The 25887-nt window shown below is 39.6% G+C and overlaps 2 protein-coding genes across 5 annotated transcripts in view; one reads left to right on the forward strand and one right to left on the reverse strand.

Moving 5' to 3' along the window:
* LOC139448021 (leucine-rich repeat-containing protein 49-like) overlaps positions 1–5559 on the forward strand; it is a 66715-nt gene extending 61156 nt beyond the window's left edge. For all 3 annotated transcript variants that reach the window (XM_071229628.1, XM_071229555.1, XM_071229702.1), the window contains 4 exons: positions 103–288; positions 889–983; positions 1501–1630; positions 1775–5559. In XM_071229628.1, the coding sequence (XP_071085729.1) occupies positions 103–288; positions 889–983; positions 1501–1630; positions 1775–1972 (609 nt within the window). In that variant the 3' untranslated portion in view covers positions 1973–5559. The remainder of the gene's footprint in view (positions 1–102; positions 289–888; positions 984–1500; positions 1631–1774) is intronic.
* Positions 5560–6225: 666 nt separating this feature from the next.
* LOC139448338 (receptor expression-enhancing protein 5-like) lies at positions 6226–24067 on the reverse strand. Of its 2 annotated transcripts, XM_071229915.1 has the most exons (6): positions 23884–24067; positions 16494–16587; positions 13896–14034; positions 13406–13550; positions 11084–11116; positions 6226–8359 (listed from the first exon to the last, which is right to left on the reverse strand). In XM_071229915.1, the coding sequence occupies exons 1-6, from the start codon at positions 24017–24019 to the stop codon at positions 8286–8288; spliced, it is 621 nt and encodes a 206-aa protein (XP_071086016.1). In that variant the 5' UTR covers positions 24020–24067; the 3' UTR covers positions 6226–8285. The 2 variants fall into 2 exon arrangements, with proteins under 2 accessions (XP_071086016.1, XP_071086085.1); XM_071229984.1 differs by lacking the exon at positions 11084–11116 and having other exon boundaries at positions 23884–24066.
* Between the last annotated feature and the right edge of the window lie 1820 nt (positions 24068–25887).

Raw genomic sequence — 25887 nt, forward strand, 5'->3', positions numbered from 1 at the left:
TTCCAATACCCATCCTTACAAAAGACCAATACTATGGAATCATGTAAATATGAGGCATGACAGTGACACCTGTAGATATAGTCCCTCACCTGTACTTCCCAGACCCTGGTCTTCAGCTCCACCAACATCAACAGCCTGCAGCAGATCAACGCCCTCTCCAACATCCGGCGCATCGACAACCTCACCATCGACCTTGACGGCAACCCCGTCACCAAGTTCACACTGTGGAGAATGTACACCATCTTCCGCCTGGCTCACTTCTCCCTCAAGAAGATCAATGATGTCGAGGTAGGTGTGAATATGACTGATGTTTCAGAGTTGCACACCATTCCACTTTATGATCTATTGGGGGCACTGTTGGCAGTGTATGAAGATGCTGTTAGTGCAGTGTAGAGTTCCTTAGCCAGGAAGCTCCACTGAGAAATGTTTAAGAGCATTCATGTCTTCAAATAGACACTGAAGAGGGCTCTCAACTTCAGTGGCAGTGGGGAAGCCTAGTGGTTAAAGCGTTAGCCCGTCATGCCAAAGACCCGGGTTCAATTCCTCACGTGGGTACAATGTGTGAAGCCCATTTCTCGTGTCTCCCACCGTGATATTGCTGGAAGATTGCTAAAAGCGGCGTAAAAACCTTACTCACTCACTCACTTATCCGAACTTATACTTTCCACTTTTTATTTTGATGATGGTGTTAGTTGGCAGCTGTGATGATATGATTATCACCCTTGTACTGCTTCTAAGACAACAGAAAGTGAAATAATGTCATGGTCCTCCACTTGAAAACAAGATGTGTGTCTGTACATGTCTCACAATATCTGTAGACTGGAAGAGCATTAATGAACGCACAGAGCCGCTGTTGTATCATTTACAAGACTTTACATTTAATTCCAGGTCTCACCAACAGACATAGTAAATGCAGAGAAGCTGTTTGGTCCACTGTCCTTTATCATCGGGTACAAGACCCCCCAGCTAAGGTCAGAATTGAGGTAAGGAAATGGTATTGTGCGGGCAGATGGGGTGCAGTGAGGGAGTGATGGACGGACAGATGGGGTGCTGGTCAGTCAGGGAGTGATGGAGGGGGCAGATGGGGTGCTGGTCAGTCAGGGAGTGATGGAGGGGCAGATGGGGTGCTGGTCAGTCAGGGAGTGATGGACGGGCAGATGGGGGGGGGCTGGTCAGTCAGGGAGTGATGGAGGGGGCAGATGGGGTGCTGGTCAGTCAGGGAGTGATGGAGGGGCAGATGGGGTGCTGGTCAGTCAGGGAGTGATGGAGGGGCAGATGGGGTGCTAGTCAGTCAGGGAGTAATGGAGGGGGCAGATGGGGTGCTGGTCAGTTAGGGAGTGATGGAGGGGGCAGATGGGGTGCTGGTCAGTCAGGAAGTATTGGAGGGGCAGATGGGGTGCTGGTCAGTTAGGGAGTGATGGAGGGTGACAACTGTGCTGACCCCAGACAGTCTTTGTGTCTTTCTTTACTTCCCTGATAGTTGTGTTCTTGTTGAATCAGGAAAAAGGGGAGTATGTCCTATGAGGACAAGCCTCGCAAGTCTGGGGACAGCAAGCAGGCTCAGATAGAACTGGAGGGACGATCTCGCCTGGTGTACCTGGCACCTGGGGAGGTGACAACGGCCAATAAGGTAGGACACTCTGACAGGAATGTTTTCAAGTGGTCGTAATATGCACAAAAAACTTCACTGGTAATAGTGTAGGCCTTTTCTTTTAGTGAAAATGTTCTCATTGGTTTAAGTTGCCATTTGATTGTGCAATATTTCTATTTTCAGGATAGTTCCAAGACACAGTTTGCCCGTAGTTATATCAATGAACTTACAAAAGAAGCAATATTTGCGGACAAGAAGCGAGCAGAGTTGCAGCGTCTGTGGCCCCAGATGTTCTACGAGATGGTCCAGAGCACGCTGTCCGACATGCAGGATATGAAGACCTACATGAAGAAGTGCACTGAAGAACTCGACAAGTCATAGCACCAGCCAGGGGCACGGCCTATCACCACCCAGACCATGGTCTTTTGCCACCTAGATCAGTCTTTCGCCACCCAGGAGCATGGTCTACCTGGGAACACAGGTTTATCACCACCCAGGGGCAGAGTCTATCACTACTTTGAAGGGCAATAATCGGAGAACAAGCCAAAAATGACCGTGAAACATATTGACATCCAACTATACTGTCCCCCTCTCCGCCCCCCTGGTCTGTCCCCATCCTCTCTCCTCCCTTCCCCTCCAGTCGTCGCCTTTTTTCAATGTACCCCTTTTTCCATATCCCCCTTCTGTTTCATTCTATGCTGACCCCATCCTCCCTACCTACCCTTGTCCCTATTCTCCCCAACTGAGCTGTAATACTATAACATAGCAGCAGTGATGATAAGTCATGATAAGTCTTCATCACCTTCTACTGAACCCCCTTCTCTCTACTCTCCCCTTCCATACCTCCCACCTGTACTGCCCCCTCCAGGTGAGAGAGCATCCCCCTCTGCTCCCTATAGTCATGCCTTGATCTCATCCCCGCAGCTGTATCCACGACTCCAGCTCTCTGTGTACCTAGCACTGTCAACTTGTGACATGGTGTGATGGCAGGAACTGTTTGCTTGCCTCTCAGGTGATCTCTGCAACTCTGTACATTTGTAAGTTTGAACCTAACATAAGTCTTTCTCCTTGTCTAAGGCAAGATATTTAAATGGAAGTGTGTGTGTGTACATAGTGTTCACATATTGTTATGGTTTATGAAAGAAGACATGTATTCAATCGTTTGTTACTGAGTGGGAGTTTTAGTAACCAGGAACTGAAAGATGCCAACCACCCCATTACCTGTAGTGAGAACTGTAGATAGACATTCCAACAGTGCAACTGACAGAACAAAGCGTGCCATGTTCCCAGTTTACCATGACTGTAATAGTTGGTTTTGTTTTTATATCAAATGTAGGCACGTCATCCAATTGCAAAGCTCTTTTTACTGTTATGGTACTTGTGAAATGCTTCATCTTGGCAGTCTAGCCCAGTGGTAGGAGTATTTGTTCATCTGGCATGGAGTCCTAGATGTACCACATTCTCTTCTGATTTCCAGCCACATGGTTTTCTCCCCTTCCAGGATTCCTGGATTCCAGGGTAGAGTAGTCCCCAGTACCCAATTATTGTCTCCCCTTGTAGGATTCCAGGGTAGAGTAGTCCCCAGTACCCAATGATTGTCTCCCCTTGTAGGATTCCAGGGTAGAGTAGTCCCCAGTACCCAATTATTGTCTCCCCGTGTGGGATTCCAGGGTAGAGTAGTCCCCAGTACCCCATGATTATCTCACCTTGTGGGATTCCAGGGTAGAGTAGTCACCAGTACCCGATGATTGTCTCCCCTTGTGGGATTCCCGGATAGAGTAGTCCCCAGTACCCCATGATTATCTCACCTTGTGGGATTCCAGGGTAGAGTAGTCACCAGTACCCGATGATTGTCTCCCCTTGTGGGATTCCCGGATAGAGTAGTCCCCAGTACCCCATGATTATCTCCCCTTGTTGGATTCCAGGGTAGAGTAGTCCCAAGTACCCGATGATTGTCACCCCTTATGGGATTCCAGGGTAGAGTACATCCCCAGGACCCCAAGCCTACCAAATTTGTGATGGAGAATTTAGGACTGAAGACTGGGTTTGTTGCCATCACCCACAGACCCAGACTGGACATGTGCTGACTCTAATATCTGGGCCTCTAGACATAAGCCAGTGGTAAACCAGGCCTAACATGAGGCGATGTATAACAGCTGTCTGCAGAGAAGAATAGGTCCCCATCATACCATGGAAGTTCACAGCCAAAGTATGATTCAGAGACTTGGCCGATTGTGTGTCTTTGAGCCTGTTAACGTGGATCGTTGCTTGTGCTTTCAGTCCGTCTGATCCTGACTCAGTAAAAGGCTACAGTATTGCTGAATGGGGCTTCACACACTCTTAAGGGGATGCCATTTTCTGCCTCCTGCTAAACATTGTAATTAACACTATGAGAGCAATTTGTCTGTCTAATAAGGGCAATCATTAACTGCTACATTGATAAACCTCAGATTTGATCAAAGTGGTGTTTTAGGGACTTGAACCGTATTTGCTGGGACTGCCAAATAAACAGAAACTAGTCTCCCTTTTAAAGGTTCATCAATAGAAGTATTTCTGTTGTCATGTGCCTGATCGGCCAGTCGACACAGTGCAAGGGCGGTGGGTGAGTGGTATCACTGCACTATGTGAATGTGCACTTCTTTATGCAAAATGTCTGTACAGATTGTGTATGTTGTAAATACAAGGAATTTATAATTTATTTGAAAAGAACATTCCCCGTTTCTTGTGCATGTATGTGTATTCACAAGTCATGAAAATGTTGTTACTGATTGTTTGAAAAATTCACAAGATTGTTTTTGTATTTTTAAAGGTTCGCCTTTAAGAACATGATTTGTTTTTGTTGCATCATCATGGCTATATACAATGGATAGGATCTCATTCTGCATCCTTTCATCGGTTTGCAGCAAGATCAACACTCTGAAGATCAGTTCCAGACTAAATAATACCCCTTACAGTATTACCTTACAACTGAATGATGCATTTCCTTCTCATTCAGTGGAGAACCCCAAGCTGTTAATCACTGCTTAAATTGCCTTTCAGGAAATCAGATCTTATACCATCAACAGATTCTAATAAAATTTGGTTTAGGTGGTTTTATTGCCAGTATTTTGTCACAGTGGCATCGTTGGAACAGGGATGTGGTTAAAACATTCTTGAGAATTATTTACTTAACTTCCATGTTCATGCTGAAGAAATTAAGACCAAGCTCAGTAAACCAAGTCATGTATAGCCTGCTTGGGCACAATTAAACCTGGATAGGTGGTTACCAAACCAGAACATATGGTTACTAAACCAGAATTTGTTTTTCGCAATGGGCAATGTTTGTGTTTTACTTGGTTTTTTAATTCTAAGGAATTTGATATAATGTTTTTAGAACTTGAGTTGGCCTGACCCTAACTCCTGCTGGGGACAAGCTGTCCCGACTTAGAGTGAGATGTAATCACCTGTATTTACATCAGGTGTGGATATCAGAAGTTGGCCCGTCTCTCTAAGCACTTAGCAATTAGTTTCTACAAGCTGGAACAAAACAGTGTTTTTTAAGTATCGGTAGTTTCCAGTGAACCCATTTTGTTTTTATATAATGCATGTTAAGAATCAAAATCAATCTGAATGCATTTGTTATGCTTGTATAATAAATATACTACTAAAAAAAGTGAAAGAACACCCAATTCTTTCATATTATTACAGTTAATCATGACAAGCCGTGTGTTCTTTCACTTCTTTTGTGTAGGACATCTGTAACACATAGTGAGAAGACTTTGATGGACCACAGACAAAGTAAACAAGTCTCACTCACCAAGAAAGCAAACATGGAATATACTTTAGCCTTCACATAATTCTTGGTTGAGTATGTTAAAGTTTTAAGTTGCATTTGTTCTGTGTACTGGTTCTTCTAATCAAACGAAGCAGATTACACATTCATGAAAAGCATCCTTTGTACTGCTGAATTTATGAAGTAATGTACTACTGAGAAATAAAACATTTCACACATTTCTTTTTACCATTATTTCCTGCTTAATTATTCACGCCTTAGCAAGATATAGTGTGCAAAATGTCACTGCACCAACTAACAAATGTGGGAGGGTGTGAATGAGTGAGTTGGGTTTTAACGCCACTTTTAACAGCATTCCAGTTATATCACGGCGTGTCAGCTTAATGTGGGAGGAAAGCCCAAAGTGATGCAGGTCTCCTGACAAACCTAGAAACATAATCGGGGCGAACCGGGATTCGAACCCACAATCATGTTTCTGGCATGCCCAAGGGACGCAACTCTGCACAGCGAATCGCGGCGCCTTAGATGACTGGGCCACCCGTGCCCCCAAATGTGGGAGGGATGCGACACAGGTATGACTTGATGAAACCCATGAGCGCAGGTACAGTGCTCAGATCTGAGACACCAAGAATTATAACCCTCATCAAGCATATCCTGGCTGCCAGGGGATGTAACTCTTCTCACCGGGTATCACCCCTGCTTTGGGATTCTTGTGGGATTTGGCGATCAAGAATATTTTATATGCTCTCAGATCTTGATAAATATTAATCTTTTACCCAATGACAAAGCACTCTGAGGGAGTTGTGAACTGGCAGCAGTATCACCAAAACGTGTGCCAAAAAAAAAAAAAACTACATTCTCAGATCAAAATTTATTCGGAAGATCAAAAATCTATTACAGCCCTTTTTTCCAAAACATGATGAAAAAACATCCATACAGACCAATGACGATGTTAGTATTTACAGACTTTCTATGCAACACCGACCCGAGGCAGCAGAGGGCGCCACTCGGCCATGGAGGAGGCGGCACACAGGACAGAAATTGTACAACTTAAGAAAGTAAATCGTGAAAATATATAAATACAGTATCATGATTATGATTCAGCTTGTTCAAATGTTAGGATGCAATTACTCTAGCAATTATTTTAATTTACAATAAATTTATCGTATCCTATAAGAAATTTTAACAATAATTCTTTTGAAGTAGAATTTTCTTTAACGAATCAACATAATGACAGAAGTCCCTACACGTTAGTACGAGTTATTCCGGTACACGTTCTACCTACATAACAGTATAAGAATAGACTGTGCAGGAGTATAAACAACGCTGATAACAAGGAGTTGATCCCAGCAATGGAGGGAAAGCATCATGTACACAATGAATGGTTATACAAATCCAACATGCACAATAAATAACAGTCCATAATCAACACTGCCCTACTAAAACATTACCAACGCAAACAATGACATTGGGGAAAGCTTTCTCACATTACACTACACTTGTACTATTCAGGGTTTGAAATTAACAATTCCGCTTGTCCGAGACAGTTCCATTCAGAAAGGATGAGTGACACTTCCTTGAGGACTATTAATAGGTAGATTGCAATCTGTTGCGCACAAGAGAAAACAGTTACTTCTAACCCTGCTCTTCTATGTCTTACAGAGAGTAGTATCTTGTAAAGTTCGGATCCTTTGTCTACATCTCATAATCATTTCCCCCAAATCGTTTTCAACTTAATCATTTTCCAAGAGTACAATAGCTAATATCTGTTAATTGAAATACTCAATAAAACTTCTGTATGAATATCATTATCTCTTACTGACAATATCACTTAATTGAAGATATGAACAATTACACATCACTTCTACCAGAAATCCTGTTGATATTCCACATCATGGCAAATTCATCCTAAAATGTTAATCAGGATATGCAAATTATCACACTACACACACAATTGTGCTGTTACCACGGTTACCTAACATTGCAGCGAGTAGACAGCAATTGCACAAACATCCCTGACAAATATTCGACTACAGCTACTACAAATGACTACACATGTCATGCATATCAATGTAACTTCAAATGTTGATAAAAATTACAATGCAGGAAGGTTTTAAATATAGCAGCTTCATTATTTGTCATAATGTTCAAATTATGCATGCAATCTTAAATATGGATAAGATATGACTGGTAAATGTTCCAAAATAATAAATCTGGTTCAACAAAAAATAAATAGAAATATACCTTCACAAGAACTGCCAATAAAACCCAGAAAATACTGAATTAGAGTCGACAAGCAATGGGTTTGCAAAATCAACTTGGAGGAATTTATTTGAAGTATAATTTTACCAATGTTATGTAACAACCTCACAAAAAATTAAAAATGTCTTGAAAATATGAAATGTGTAGAATTGACTTTCTTGCAACGAAATAATACCAACATCAACATGAAGGCATTGTACCACTGAAACTGAAAATAAGGTTACTACACTGCCAACCCTACGAAATCCTCAACCAACCAGTTGCTGCAGCTAGCACAACCAACATCCCTACCAGCTATTCAACATCCTCAATGTCTACCACTTTCTTCAAATTTATCAGAACATTTTCAAAAACATCAGCTTGAACATATTATTTAATTAACATGATTAGGGAAATATTCATATATCTACTCCACTTCATTTTCACTTCCAAATTTGCAATTTCAAAAACAGTCAAATACAAAGAGCGATTTTGTACAAATACTTTACATATCAATACAGCAGGTTCTGCCCAATAAGGAGACCAGAACAGAGTGTTGAGCAAACAAAGACATGTTGGTCCGGAACTGTGGGTACAACTAACATGGCGGCAGCAGCGGCGGCGGCGGCGGCAGCAGGACTCTCCCGACACGGAGTTGGGTGTGTTAGTCATGGTGGATACTTAATCCAGCTTTGCTGAGTCCACCACACGGCGGACAGCTTCATCCTGCAAGGCATCTTCAGCCACGTCCTTTGCTGGAAGACACACAGAGAGAGAGGATTAATTACACAACACAACACTGGAGGCACAAGGCTTACAATTCATTCACTTGATTCATGGAAAACTGAAATAAAAGAACTTGACAACCAGTGATCAATTCACACAGCAATTAGGATTCTTTCTATCTATTCCACAATAATAGGGTTTTTTTTTTTTGTGTGTGTGTGTGTGTGTGTGTGTGTGTTCGACTTGGGGAACAGTTACTAGAATTACATGAATCAGGTTACTTTGTGCGTTTGTTTGTTGTTTAACGCTGCACTCCATAATATTCCTGCTGTATGACAGACGTTTGTAAATAGTCAAGCCTGGACCAGACAATCCAGTAATTGACATCATGAGCATCCACGCAATTGGGATATGATGATATGCATCAACCAAGTCAGCAAGTTTGACCACCCAATCACGTAAGTCGCCACTTACGACAAGAATAGTCGCCTCTTACGGTAAGACTGGGTTGCTGAAGACCTCTTCTACCCCGGATCTTCACAGATCTCTGTCTATCTGAGACTTGGTGATCAGCTGAAGACTTTCACGAATCAGGTATCTTTGTGTGTATTTGGGACCAGGGGATTGGTTACAAAACATGTTGTGTAAACTCAGGAAGCATGATGAAGTGGCTGCATTCTTTATCATAGACTGTCTCATGGTGTATATTGTACATGATTGGCTTTAAACAGGCAACAGATGTTTGCCAAAAGACTCCAGAATGATGGCAATGTTGTTACTTTTCACTTTTCTTAAATGCTGATGCCCTTTTGTTGCAGATGTAGGTAAAATCATGTGATATCTGCAGTGTCTGACTGGTTATATGTGACCAAAAGATGTTTGACAACCATTAATACAGCAAAACTTTGTTTGAAAACACCAAAATGCTGGCCAAATACTAGCGAAAATATAGACTGATTTTATTTCTCGCCAAAAGTTTGTTAAATGTAGAAAAAACCTGATTGCTAACTATTTTTGCAATATTCAAACAAACAAACTCATATCTGTAAACATAAACGAAAAGAAAATTGCTCAGGGAAGCCACCTTCAGGATATCCTAAAGACTATGCTGGTATGACCTGACTTAACCTGAGTGGGTAGATATTTTATTTCATGCTAGGTAATGGCCTTTCAAACAATTGAAAATGTTACCATACCAGTAGTTCACATGTGTCAAAGATGCTGAGATGCATTGTGAAAAGTGGGGGCCACTCTAAGGACAATTCCAGCATTTTCACAGGTAGAATTCATGTAGGGCATGTGGACTATATACACAGCTGGCAGCCATATGCAAGATACTGCACAGCACTGCTTCACCCCTGCAAATATTGGACTGGTCCACTTAATATTCATAGGGGTCACAATGCGTCTCGTCATGTATTCTGTGTGTACCAGTAAAGATGGCAAGTCCGACAAAGAAGAACAAATAGCTTTATCTACACCATGACATATATACACCATTTCATTTTGGGACAGCATGAACAAATTACTTTACATATTAATGCAATTTTTTAGGTTAAGTTACACTTTACAATGAAGAAAGAAAGTCCTGCTGTATACACACATACAGTAGAACCATTAAAAAAATAAGTAAGAAAAAGAGAAAAAGCAAAAGTGTGCAAACAAACGAGTGAAACACAGCAAGCTTGTGAAAACTAAAAAATCCTTTAACATCACAAAAACAAAATTCTCCTGAAACAAAATTCCAATTTCATGCAGAAACCTTAGTAACAATCTGCATTCTGAGCAAACTACATTTACTAAAGACAGATGAGTTTAATCATCTATCCTAATGCCTTAAAGATATTGTACTGTTATTAAGTGAACCGTATTCCATGAGCTCCTAAACATGCATGAAGTGCACTACCACTGCCAGCTGTCGCCATGGTAACCCCTAGTCTCACTGCTGCATACAAGGCACGCAAGCAAGACAGTTCCGCAGTCAAAGTCAAGTTTATTCCAGCGCCTGTGAGGAACACCACCAAAGGCTTCACAGATGGTGTCTAGTGAATCGTCTGTGCAATGAGTGAATTCACTAGGTTACCCAGCTAAGCAAGACAGTATGTCATGTAAAAGATAGACGACAGCAAGGAACATGCTGCTGTAGTGACCCCCCCCCATCCCCCAACCCCCAGGGGGATGCTGCACTGTCACTGCATCCAACATAACCATCCCTTGTTACATGTGGTTCCTCACAACTACAAAAGTACATTTATATACATTTATAAAAGTACAGTTATTTGAAAAATTTATTGTAATCCCAAAATTAAACGACCAACATGACACTGGAAACTAAATTAAAAAAAACAATGAAAGGTGAAAAATTGTCAATTCGATTAATCATGTTAATATGTCACTTTTTCATCAGCTGTTCATCTATTGCTATGGCAATTATTTTCAAGGAAATATTAAAATAATATAAGCTGACTAAGTCTTTAGAAACAATTATTAGTTAACCAAAAGTGTAACCTCAACTAATAACTTGTGACAGAATCAAAGTGCCCCAAATGAAATCCACTTACGTTAGTTAATTTTCTTGTAGCCAAATCTAGAGACTGTAAAACCACATGGATATAGACATAGTGTGGGAGAGAGTGATCATGACTGAGAACACAAGATATGGGGGTGGAGGCGAGAGGGGTACCTGATCCTGCCACCAGCTGGGACCCCACACCATCTGGGACGGAATGCCAAGGGGTGGTGAGGCAACTTACCTTTCTTAGCAGACTCTTTGGCAAGTCCAAACACTATTGTTAATGAAATAAGTGATGTTAATGCGACACCGTCAACCTCAAGCTTTAGTCTTATTACAGCCAGGACAAGCCAATCATCCTATTGTCAGGGCAGCATCACACACAGCAGGTAGAAGATCCTACAGTCTCATTCCTGGGAATACTATCATTACTTATACTGTCATCAAAGTTCCATATGGATTGAGCATTTGTGTGAAATTCCCACAATAAATCCTTATAACCCAATTAATTTTGAGTTGCTTGCAAACACAAACACATAAAAAGATATATTTTTTTTAAATAACGATAGTGAGTAATTACCCATATGACCGCAGATAAGCCAACCTCATAGTTAAACTGAAGTATTAACTTGGTCCTTGAAATTTGTATACAAATGTTATGTGCTGTACATACGCCGGACCACCTACCAAAATCTGTAGTGAATTACAGAAGTTAGTCCTGTTGTTACACTATGTGGTATATCATTGTATAACGTGTATATCTGAACTTTTGTAGTCTCTATATAATTTTCTTCAAAATTTCATTCAATAATGTGTACATTTATTTGAGAGAAATCAATTGTCCCTCTGTTACATATGATGTAGTTTTCTTTACCAACAGAAAAGCAGTGTGATGAAACTGTAACCTTCACAGAGGGCTACCCTTTCTACAGAATCTTTTTTCTGGTCCTCAAAATTCGACTTATCTACGGATCATATATGGCAGACGTTTCAGGCAGTATATCTGTATGTTTTTTCTAAAGATCTTTATCTACTATTCTATTACAGGCATCATATATTCATGAACTCTACTTAAGTGAATATTGCAAAAGAGTGCTACGTCTCACTAATAGTAACTTAGACATGTATCGTGGTGGTAACTCATGAAATATGTGACCCACTTGGCATGTCATAAGAAGAACTAAGTTTAGAAAAGGTTCACTTATTGGTTTAAAAATACTCAGAATATTGGCCCCAAGGGAGCAAAAAGATAGTGAATACCCAAAGAAACCTATCTCTCCTAAAGTGAATTATATATGAATAAACATTCAGTGGTTCAAAATACTATCTGGACCCTGTCTCGCAGGAACACACATGCAGACTCAACACATCCACAATCTGTCCTTCAACTTTCCCTGTTCGTCCCACAGCAGGAACAAAGCTGCCCACCCGGGGCGTGTCAAGGATCCGTGACTCGTGGGAACATTAGGGAAATACAATTTTTGTTCAAATTTGGGAATTCACATTCTATAATTTTTACGTTAAATTTGAACACTGCATCAATAATATCAAGTCACATACATAAAGCTGTGAAATATCAAGTCAATTTCTGATGACTTGAATGCACGTAATAAGCCTAGCTTTCATCAAGATTAATTCCTACACAGGAATGTGTACCAACATTTCTGAAGACATGAGGCTGAATACCATGATAGATCTGCGTCCTCAGCACGATCCGAATGCTCATGATGGTTGTCATATTGATAAGAGATGCCGATATGGGAATGTTCTCCCATTGTCATAAGGTGTAGTGACTTCATTGAGAACTTGCACACTACATGCATAACACATGGTTGGAACACATGCGTAACATGATACAAGTCATCTCACAGAAGTGTGAGTGCATGCACACAATGCACGTAGTACATCATCTACACTGACATCAGAGATATACATACTAGGGGTACAATATGATACGTATCACTATACATAGGTCACGATATGATACATATTGCTATACATAGGTCACGATACGATACCTTTCGCGTTACCCATATTTATGTCAAATGACTTTTAATATTTCAGAGCAGGTTCAAGAGCAGGGGAACAAGCAGGGATAGGGACTTGTGTTATTCAGTGATCGCCCAAATAATGTTGACTGTACACAAACTATTAAAAAGGACATTTCACTGGCCCAAAAAGAAACCTATAAGAAGACAGATTGCTTCAGGGAAGTGGACAACATTTTGGCTGACAAAAGATCTGTAAGGCTCCATCCTCTCTTACTGCACACTCCACAAGTCTACACCAGACTCATTCTTAGGATTTACATGTCCGTTTGGCAGAGCCAATCAAAAGCTGCTTTTCTTCTATTTTACCAAACTACCAGACATTTTTATCCCTTTATTGTTGAATCTAAATATCTTTTCAGGAAAAGAAAATCTCAAGTAAAAGAAATACTGAAATTATTTATCAGAAATAATCACAAAGAGGTAAGAGGAACAGGTCTACATAACTATACATGGATAGAGAATACAACATGGAGGACAAAGCAGCAGCAGGCCAAGATGTCCGTCCTACCCACCTTCGTTGAGTGTGTCCTTGGCTTCGGCAAGAGCTGTATCTATCCTGTCCTGGTGGCGCAGGATGAATGGTCGGATGAACTTGTAGTACAGCATGGTGGAGCCATTGCTCTGAGTCGGGATGAAGCACCAGACCAGGAAGATGCACTGAAACAACAGCCAATACCATCGCCACATCATCATAACATCAGGAATGACACAATCCAGCCGAATAGATCGGTAGACTATGATAAAGTATGCGAGTTGCAGTCACCTTTGCGCTATGATTGCTCTATGGAACAGAACCCAGACTATCTTTTATATTTAATCCATTTTGTGTTTTAAGATGCTGGTATCATCCACAAACAGATACACGGTCATCAGTCTGTGCAACACCATCATCTCGGTTCAGGTGAGCTGCAATATGTTGCTTCGCAAATTACCCCCAATCTATAATGCTCGATACCCAATGGATGCGATACATTCTCCACTTCACTTGACGTGGACTCTTACCTTCAGCAGCCAGTAGAACGGGATCCAGAAGAGGAAGATGTCAGCGAAAAACTCCACGAGACTAAAGACACTGTACACCACCCAGTAGGTCAGCCACTTGGTGTCATCGTCCTTCTCACGACTCTCGATTGCCTTGATCCTGCAGTCACACACATTCACACATTACTACTACTGCACAGTGAAGTAAGTTTGTTGTCGTTGAACGCTGCACTCAGCAATATACCAGCTATATGACAGCATTGCATGAAAAAGAAACATTGCCATGTCTTACAATTTCTATGTTTTATCAACATTGACTGAGTATGGTTTTATGCTGCTTTTAGCAATATTCCAGTAATATCACAGAGGGGGACACCAGAAATGGGTACACATTGTACCCATGTGGGGAATCGAAAACAGGGTCTTCAACATTACGAGCGAACACTTTAACCACTAGGCTACCCGACCGCCCCATTTTATCAACAGACATTAGTATATTACATTTCTCTAAGTAGGGAATAATGACATTATCAATAATAGATTTGTTTGTTGCATAAGGCTGCACTCAGCACTATTCCAACTATATGACAGCGGTCTGTAAACAATAGAGTCTCGACCAGATGATCCAGTGATTATGATCATGAGCATCAATCCACGCAATTGGTATACAATAACATGCATCAACCAAGTCAACGAGCCAGACCACACGAACCTGTTGGTCGCCTCTTACAAGGAGCATAGTCACCTTTTACAGAAAGCATGGGTTGCTGAAGACATATTCTACCCCGGATCTTCACAGGTCGGTTAAATATGTGTACATGTTCATAGATTACTTTTAATCTTTATTAGAAATTTTTATGACTTTTTCCATAAAATTACAATGTTTGTCATCTTATATTATCTTATCTGCAAGTACAGATAGTCTTCCAGGCCGACTTTGTGGTGTATTGTTGCCTTTCACTCTGAGATCAGGCTTATCTACGGGTCATATCATGTTCTTAAATATTACAAGAGTCAAGTTAATACCTCAGCTTATCTACAGGGTCGGCTTATCTGTGGTCATATACGGTACACTTTTACAGGTGCACATTGTACGCAGGTGTTCAGAGGCTTATACCCTGCAGTACATTGTGACGTACAAATTAATCATTGAATTCAAGAGTGCAATTGCTTTCTCCATTGTCGTATTTGCCAACTCGGCTACAAATGAGCTATCAATATACAGTATAAATCAATGAATACATTGAGTAAGTGATAAATTATGTGTTGTATGAACATAAGACTAAGGGAAGAGTTCTGGTGGTTATTGGGTTTCCCATTCATCAGTTCACCGTAGGGAAGAACGACACATGAAGGTCACAATACCACATGTATCGTGATACGCATATTTTAGTCAAACCTCGTGGAAACGTCTTGACTGTAAATATTTCAAAGCAGGTTCAAAGGGAAAGGCTAGCTGTAGACACATGTTCGTAGTGGCTATTCTTAGTACTGAACTTGAAACACTAATTACAACACATTTTGCAGTATTTGACAGACAAAAACATTTGGGGTCATTAAATGAGTAAATAGTTTAGTTTAGCAAGTGTATCGTCTTGTATCGATAAAATTGTATCATCTTGTATCATGTAACGCATCGTCGCATGAAAACTCGCGATGTACCGGTACACCGATGTATCATTTCACCCCCAGTTCACCCCTAGTTCACCCGGACACAGTACCAGGTAAAACTTCATGGATATAGGTATGCTTGGTTTCTCACGGCTAGCAGAATGTGGACAAAAAGAAGCAAAGAAAATGCTTTTGGTCATATCATAATCGATCTGAGCATATTGAAGTCAACAATGCTGCCATTGCTTGATACCATATAGTTTTCTGAATACAACTGCAAAATATCAATTAGTTACACCTTGGTATGTACCAAGATACGGACCAGGAAAATTTGACACAATTTAACAATTTAAATTAGCAATGCTTTTCAATGTTAAACCAAGCCGACTGCGCCAAGCGCATATATATTGTATTCACAAAACATGGCTGGTTCTGTAACACTTTGGACTCGGTCAATAATGTTGGTTGATTGACAGAATGACCATGCGCTGATGTTCCAGGTGGAAAAGAAGTTGTGTCTTTAATATGGAGGAACAAGGTGTCAGCAATGTGAGACTATGTTGTCAGAACTGTCTTGATGTCATTAAACATTACATAAGAGGCGACAAACGTGATTGGATGGTCAGACTCGCTGACTTGGTTGATGCATGTCATCATATCCTAATGGCGCAGATCAATGCCCAGGATGTCAATCACTGGATTGTTTGGTCCAGATTAGATTATTTTCCGACCGCTGCATCACTGTGCATATAGCTTAAATATTGCTGAGTGAAACGTTAAACAACAAACAAACAAACATATTAAACTATGATGTCTTCATTACAACAACAATGCTTTAGGTCGTATGACGAAAGGATGATATCATTACTTTGTATGGATTCTTATTAACTTACGCATCTTGATAACAAACAATATCAGCTTCAAAAACATCGGTGAAGAAATGTATCTGTACTCTATTAAATCATTGTAGCAGATTGCTGCACACATCTGACTCACAACAAGACTTACGAGGCGTAAGCTGGGTAGAGAAATCCAATGAAGTTGCACAGGAACTGGGCCCCGTATCCCACCATCAGATACAGGGCAACCAAGGCAACGACGCCTGCAACAACAAACATACACTCAATCATTACTACATATATATATACAGGTTACATCTTAAACCATCATCACAGCAACAAGGATGGTTCAATGTTCACAGCTAATACTTTGGACACGGCTTGGTTCACAGCTGGTCTGGTTCTACTGGAGACACAGATACAGCATCAGCAACCTGAGCCATATTCATATCCTTCATCAATAACCTGGGTGATTTAGGGAATATTCAACATCCTAGTGGTTTGTATGGTACATATTACTCAAGTTTAATGAGACAAGGTTAGGTATATCAACCTTTGGGGAGTCTAGGTAGAAAGGTCCCCTGCCACCTATGCCTGTTGCTAGAGGTGACTAAATGGATCAGGTGGTTGGTCTTAGTAACTTGGTTTATTACGCGTCATTCAGAGCTCCAGATAACTTGTTGAGCAATTGAGTTTTTACTTCTATTTCATAGGTGTCTATTTCAGTTGGGTGTCTATTTCAGTTGGGTTATTACCTTTTTCATTGAGAAACCAATATTTTTTTACTCATCTATTCATCACTCTATTGGGGTTTTCCCAAAATGAGTAAACATTTTGAGATTTCAAATTAATGAAATAATGTTTTACAGGTATATAACAGTTCTAAATATATGCTTGACTCGGAAAGAAAATTAGCTTGTAATTTTGTTTCGGAAATTGATTCAGTTGTAGGCATGCTGAAAAAGTTTCACTGGGTTTTTATGCATGCTGTTTTTTATACATTTGAGTTTTTCATTTAATGCCTGCACTTCTGTAAGCAAGTTAATTGAAAGTGATTGGGTTTTGATTGAATATTTTGGTGGGGTATATTACACAAATATGCAACTTATCTGTAGCTCTGTCATTGTAACTCAATTGCGGGGATTAATGTTCATGATGTCAATCTCTGGTTTATCTGGGAGTGAGTGAGTTTCATTTTACGCAGCATTTAGCAATATTCCAGCAATATCACGGTGGGGGACACCAGAAATGGGCTTCACACATTGTACCCATGTCGGGAATCGAACCCAGGTCTTTGGCGTGACGAGTGAACGCTTTAACCACTAGGCTACCCGACCGCCCCGGTTTATCTCTCCCAACTCGATTATTTACAGACCACCATCACACAGCTGCCATATTGGTGAATGCCAGGTTAAACAACAAAAACCTACAAGATATTTCATATCTAAACAAGGACAAGCCTAACTGTAATATTAAAATAAAGCAATAATTCATACATATACATTATTATTTTCATTAATTACAAATTTATTACACCTCCATAGCAAAATGATAGAGTAATTTGGATTGATTTTGATTTGATACATCTTTCCACACAGTCAAAAAGACTTCAAAGTTAATCACTGATCAGTCACTCATATTACAAACATGCTACCCATGTGAGAATGTTGTTGCGACACACCCCATCTCCACATGACTGGACAGCATCACAATGCCCAGCTAGGTATCCCAGTAACAAAACTATGATGGACTTTGTACCAGCCACTAACATAATGCTGAACAACACTGTGTCAACGTGGTGAACGTCATGTGGACACAACAGGATGCCAGCCGCTCACACTGTTTGAAGCACCTGTTGATGTCTTGTCACATCACATAAATATTCATAATGTCAGCATCCACGATGTTACAGATGCAGGGATTTTGCTAATGGCATCTGGACACCTTCATTTTTTGGTGACCTTATCAGCTTTAGATATGAAATTCCTTTCTATCATTAACAAATTTGAACAGCTGATCTAATAGATAAGTCGAGGTATTAACTTGTCCTTGAAATCAGTTTCAAAATGTTATATACGGTAGATAAGCTGGACCCCTAACCTAAAACTATGTCTCGTCATAATCTGTCATCGGAAATAGAATATCAACAGGTCCGTATTGAATTACGCAAGTTACGCCATCGGTAATAAAAAGTGTTTAATTGTATATCTGGACTCATGCTTGTAATCTACGTAATGTATTTAATAAATTTAATCAAACTTTCATTTAACAATATTTACATTAACTTTGGCTTCCATTCGGTACTAACAACTTCCATTTGCCCCGTTCCATAAGTTCGCTTTACCAACTGACTGTTATTTACAGCAACCACGATCATATTACCACTATTGACACCTTGAAACGAACCTTAGTCGACAGAATAAGGATGCAAATCGTAACTGACATACTTTGACTCGTTAAACGTAATACTTGTTGTAGTTTGATGATTAAATGTCAACATATTGTTTCAGTGATGGAAATAACTAGATCGCACAAAACCTTAATGGTGATATGTCAAATTGTTCCACGCAAAAAGGTACCCGATAATATACACAAAAGTGCTACCGCATAACTCAGACTATGGTTATCATTGTTTCGAGGACAAAGTAAAACCTGCAATTTAAATAACCCGATATCAGAATTTATCATATAATGGGTAGGTTTTTCGGCAGGATAAAGCCAACAGATCAAAACGATATCCGTTGGGGTCATATGCGGATAGAGATGCATATATCAAAGGTCAAGTAGGACTACTTTCACTGTTTATAAACAAACATGGCGTCGCCCTCGTCATTCAGCGATCGAGTCAGAATTAACAATCGGGAATCTGGATAAACTACAGGGATAATTGCTATCATTATCAAAAGAACAGTCTAATATACTGAAAATCAGTGTCTAACTGTGACGTAGCTTAAGCATTTTATAAGTTTCTGCAACTTTGGAGATATAAATTTCAAAACAACTTTGCGAGGGCACTAGGCCTAGCCAAGCGGGATCAGTAGCCATATCTGTGCTTGTAGACCTCTGTGGCTTGAAACCTTTTCCACAAATTAAAATAGTTGGATTTGGCCGAAATATGTTTGAATTGTTACCTTGTTTCGTTTTGTCGCTGTGTGTACATCTGATTGCACTTAACGTTATGACAGGACAGGCCGAGTGTCAACAACGTCTGCAGGTGGCCGTGACGTTTCATAGACTAGGGTTAGAGTAGCTTCCCTTTGACAAAGGGCAGTTACTCTTGCAGACAGACCGGTGGATTGCCTCGAAATGCAAGTAAAAGCAATTGTTGTTTTGCGTATAAGTTGATTCGCCACTGTATAAGAAATATATTTCAGTTGGAACTAAATTGGATACTGTCACTGTCCGACTGACACATCACTTACCCTGTGACGTAATAAATATTAATGTGCGAATTCCAGGAAAACTCGCAATGTTTAGTTAATGTTTGTGAGAGAGGGAAAGCGATTTTAAAGCACAGAATTAAAGAATGACATTATATGATAAAGAGGTTATCACGCTTGTGCGTTTGGGGATGATAAATATCCTGTATTAGGAATAAACACTATGTATTTAGCTCGCCATGGCTCGCTAAATACAATGTTTTTCCTAATGCAGGATATTTACCATACCCAAACACACTTGCGTGATAACCTCTATATATTTTTCGTCAAAATAAAAATTACTTATTTTTTTTCCTTATCATTTCATCAAACTTTTTTTCTGTCATATTATTGGGTATGTTTTAACAGAATCACCAGTAGATTGGGAGAACACTTGTGTACAGCGGATTGCTATTTTCCAAGAGTAATACCAACAAGCATTATCAGGATTATAATGTTGCAGGATTATGTAGCATGATTATGTAGCATGATTATAATAGCAAGATTATGTTGTTGGCTGGTACATGACATACCAATATGACACTGTCCATAGTGTCCTTCATTGTTCAACAGCTGTAAACATACATGTAGTATGCATACACAGTGCAGCTATATAAGAGTACCTACCCGGTAAACTAGTGATTTTGCTAGAGACGAATGCCATTAGGACATTTTCAAAATGGCAACATATTTTGATTGGAAAATCAACTAAACATTTCCAAATAATTATCTATCATTGCCAACTAAAAAAAACAAAACAAAAACATCTGAATGGCACAGTCAAAGTTTGAAAAGGAACCAAACTGACGCTGATAGTGTTACAGTCAGCGAAAAAACAAACAAACGATAAACACAGAAATGAACATGAACACAGAGTAATGACGACCATAGAACTTCCAAAACTCCATTATCATAAATGAAAAAGTCAGACGATAGTGAGCAGGATGGTACCTGTCGTAGACTGCAACCATGTCCACTAGTCCTTATAATAATAACACACATTGAAACCCTTAAAAAAGGTGAATTTCCACTAGTCCTCGTGATGTCTCAACTAGTGGGCAGTAAGGCAAGGACTCTAGGACTAGTGCTGGTTTCTAACACTGGCGAGAATACTGATAATGCCACCAGCTGCTACATGATAAACATACAGGCTGCAGGATAGCATCAATAGTTCCTGTATCCTGGTAGTGGCTGAATCTAGCAGCCAGCAGTTGCAGCCAGCCACATGATCATCATGATGACTAAAAGCACCACAAATCAATGCACCGATATACTCGGCATACACGACCTGATAGAGCCTGGGTGATGTCTGACATACACACTTATAATCTCAATAACTGACTGAACTATCAAGTGTGTGTTTGAACAATTCTAATGAATTTTACATAACACTTTCTCAAAACACCTGTAACCCTGTTCCTGAAGTCCAATGCCGTAAATATGCCACCCACATTATTTTCAAACCACACATGGAATAATGATGTTTATGTTCATCTATATTTGTTAAAGGATATTGTAGGCCTTGAATACAGCTTGAGGTCAGTGCAGCCAACATGCAGTCTTTGAGTTACACTTGGACATTCATGTTTCCTTATTGTATTGCATGAAATACAAACATTGCCAAGTCTAACAATATCAATGTTTTGTCATCAAACATTAGAATATTACATTTCTGTAAGTAGGGAATAATGATCTTGCCAATCGTAGATTTGTTTGTTTGTTGCTTAACGCCGCACTCGGCAACATTCCAGCTACATGACGGTGGTCTGTAAATAATCAAGTCTGGACCAGACAATCCAGTGATAAGACATGTATCAACCAAGTCAACGAGCCTGACCACCTGATCCTGTTAGTCGCCTCTTACGACAAGCATAAACACAGGCACACAATTATAAATGTGAAGTAACTCCAGACCTACAACTGTTTATTCAACACTAAATTTCAAGTGTGAATAACAAACAATGACTCAACTGACAATGCGGAGAAACAATGGTCACATTAGTCTCTGATGACTTCACCAGCATGTTCCCATGAAACACCAGCTGTTGCTTTCAGTGAAGTGTGACCTGTCCATCTATGCATTATTACATGCAACAGAATGTTCATTATCACTCAGTGCCCTCAACATCATAGGCGGGCTGCAGCAATAAATGCCATTGGCAATGGACAAGTTTAGGGGTGCAAGAGTACATGAGGTCATGCCACCTTGACATGCTTTATATATGAGTGCAGTGTGTTATGGCAATATCTCTATTATATTATGATAAATACCTGGACTTCTTTGCCACCAAACCAGTTTGAATGAAACAACACTAAAAATTACACTGTTCAATAAATGAGCTGTGAAATGATCACATGTGCTGGATTCATTTTGCTGTGCAATAGCAACAAGTAACATACAGAATATTTAATAATTTTTTATAACTTTATTTACCGTATTTGACGTAATGAGCACCCAGGGCGCTCTCAAAATTAGAAATAGATATATTTCGTGGTTTATTCTGACGGCCTGAACTGTTTATATACGACAGATATATTTTTCCAGAATTTAATTGCCCATAATTAAGGGCGTATATAACACACGAGTGCCTATTATACATGAATAAATAGGTCTTGTGTACATTGATCAATCGGAAGGGGTGCTAATTGGGATTGTTCACTTGCCAATGTATCAGCAAATATCGCCGTGGGCGCTTATTAGAGCGGGGCGCTTATTACGTCGAATACGGTAGTTGTGTTTAATAAAGGTACGATCATATAAAGTGTATATGACACTTGGTTCACTGCAACTTGTTGACAATGAGAGAACAAAATTGTGATAAAAAAATGAATGGTTGAAATACTGACTACCAATTAGTCGCTTCATACTGCTCTGCTGTATGTACTACAGTGATAGAAATTGGCCTAGTCCTTGCCCAACTGCCCAAAAGCTTTAACGAGGACTAGCAGAATTTTTTAAGGGTTTGCTTATGTTATCATTAAAAGACTAGAGGACTAAAAATGTTAGTTTCCATCACTGATACTGTTATGTTAATTGTAGCTAGCTACAATGCCTGTTTAATAAATGCATCTGTTTAAATTTTTGGTTGGAATAGGTCCTGATTATCAATGTTTGTCATTAGGGGCTATTAAATGGCCGATGATTTGGTGTCATTATACCCCATATTGCGAGTTGTAGCTTTTGATATCAATCGCGGGTCGTCTAATCAAGGCTTGATTGTTACGGGCCGCCGTGATAAGTAGAAATACGGACTGACTGCATTACAAGTCATTTGCGACAGTCAAGTTGCGTGGAAGTATGCAACTGTTAGTTGGTGTTTAGGGTTTTTTAAACATTGGCAGAAGAAACACCAATTGGGCTTATTCTACACCCTGGTTTGGTATGAAAATATTATGAAAACATTACATCCAACATGTCCAATTGTTTAAAACATGTTTCCAAAACATTTCTCGAACCATAACAATATGTGAATAAAATGTTTTCCAAAACATTTCCCAAAAAACATCACAACCATTGCTTAAAGAAAATTATACAAAATTCTTAAACATTTCTGGAACCACACAAATTCACATGAACAAAACTTCTACAAAAACGCCTCTGGAACATGCCACAAAATATTTTATGCAGCTTGTTTTCAGATGATTGTGTCAGCTGGGAGTACTTACTCTCAATGTCAACACGGTGAACAACATGTTAAATGTGGGACGTGCAAAAAACGAGTCACTGAAAATATAATATCATTCCATTGATCCTTAACCTTTGGCATATAAACAAAAATTGCATATTAAGAATTATGAGCCAGCTTTGGGTCAGGTCTTTGCATGACCATTTTTGGATTGAGCTTTCATGTGATCAGTGCTTTCATCAACCGGTGATCCAATCAACAGCTGTGTGCAGTGTTGCAGTTTTAATTTCCGTCTCGTGCAAATCATCTAGCCAGCTAAACCACGCTACTGTCAAATACAACTAGCAAATACGCAGCAGCATCACATGCATGTTCCAAAAGAAATTATAGCGTGCAAATATGGAACATTTCAACTAATTATTAACGTTGGAAGAGCGAGAACGGTGTAGTTTCAAGGGGGATGTGTTTCCACCATTGTCAATAACTGGCCTTTAATACCGAACTACAGACACACCTAGAGCGACGTAAAGTCGCCGGACGCCCGTCTTCGTTTCAATCTTCTCCAAAAGGTCCGTGAAGCCATTCTTCTCGTGGAGAATCTTGTCGAGTCTGGCTTTCCACGTCTCAACGTTCTGCTTAACAGCCGCCATTTCGGTTTCAGTGAAGTCCGCACTTCCGCTAAACTGTCAGGGTGAGGTCAGGTGGCGCTGCTATCAAAGAATGACGACAACAGGTGCGCGCGCGTTTTAAATGGATATTTTCGCGGTGTTTTTCTAACAAAGACTGGGTTGCCATTTAATATTGCTTAACTTGCGCGCGACAGACCAGTGATTACGACAGCTGTCTGTTGTGAAAACTGACACGACTTGTTCTCCAAACATAAACAACAGTGATATGTACATTCACAGCAAAGAGATAGATCTGTGTCAACCTGGTAAATGGACTGGCCAGATATGCTTGATACGTTATAGTAGTATATCTTTTACTTGAAAGATTACATAGTTTATTTGCTTTGTCTGATTTTATGTATACAGCAGTGATTGATAAAAAGATAAAGATCTTCAATTTCTGTGGTCTCTGGAATTAGAATCTTGCAATAAATATGTTACTTTTTACAGTCTAGATGTAGATCTATGTGTAAAATCAGTCTAACTGAAATCTTTGCCCGAACCCCGCAGATACCACAGCGTTAAAAGGGAGACAAAAGGCTTGGTCTTTTTGGGTACAATGTGTGAATCCCATTTCACATGTTTCAGCTAGGCGTCTCCCGCCGAAATACTACTAGAATGTTGCTGCGGCGTTAAGTCGAACTCACTCGCTGTGACAGTATATTTTATTCATTTCATTCCAAGATTAATTTGTCAGCTTACTCATATTGTAAGTTGCTCAAATCAATCATTTTGCAGTTATATATAATGCTGATCCAAAATAAACAGGAAATAGTGTCACATGACACAAAACTAAAACACACCTAGAAATAGAGAGTAAATTGGCATCAGCGTATGAATCTGGTTCCCCTGTAATGCCCCCCGCCTCTTACTGGCAGAATGACCTTCCCAATGTAGGAGAATCCGTGTAGGTCGATGCTCATGATGTCAATCACTGGATTAAGTAAGGATAAGATGTATGGATGAACAACTTCTTTATTACATTTGGGCGCTGAACAACTTCTTTATTACAATTGTTCATTCATATATCTTATCCTTCCTTAGAACATATACTTCTAAATGCCTCTCAAAGAAATCACTGGATTGTCTGGCCCAGTCTCGACTATTTACAGACCGCCGCCATACAGCTGTAATATCGCTGAGTGCGGCGTTAAACAACAAACAAACACAATACAGGAGATGATGGGCATTGGATACCTATAATGACATGCAGGTAGGTTAAGTTTGGAGAAAATATAACAAATATAAACACTGACACTTTCAGCTTTTGTGCAAATCTCCAATTTCTTTTGACATAGTCCATTTTTGATACACGCACAGGTATACAATGTATTTAATGTAAGATCTCTGGCCCTTTCACAATACACATTTCACAGAGATCTCAAACACATGCATATTTATAACTAAATATCAAACTGTTGACGTCAATAAATGTATGATAGCAATAATATTTTTCATATTGAATCGAAATAGTGACAGCAATATTTTGTGATATCAATTGATGACTTAAATTATAGATACAATAAACTAAATTAACTATGGAATATATAGTAAAATCTACCCCGAATCTCCGGGTAACATAGGACTACAGATTGAAAACAGTATATCTCCGGAATGTATATATAATATGTTTTATTTATTCAGAATGTGAGAATATTCAGATGAGTGAGCTATATTGGTAAGATAATGACAATGTACACATTTTTATAAGAATACAATTTGTTTGTCTTCTGTCAAAGTTATAACAACAAAGTAGAAAATCTTCCGTCACCTTTATAAACAAAATATACATATTGCCTATATACATCTTTACACTGTACATTCCCACCATAAATACTATCTTACAAGAG

Source organism: Haliotis cracherodii, unplaced genomic scaffold (assembly GCF_022045235.1).
Source record: "Haliotis cracherodii isolate W230 unplaced genomic scaffold, xgHalCrac1.p SCAF_1, whole genome shotgun sequence".
In the NCBI taxonomy this organism is placed as follows: domain Eukaryota; kingdom Metazoa; phylum Mollusca; class Gastropoda; order Lepetellida; family Haliotidae; genus Haliotis; species Haliotis cracherodii.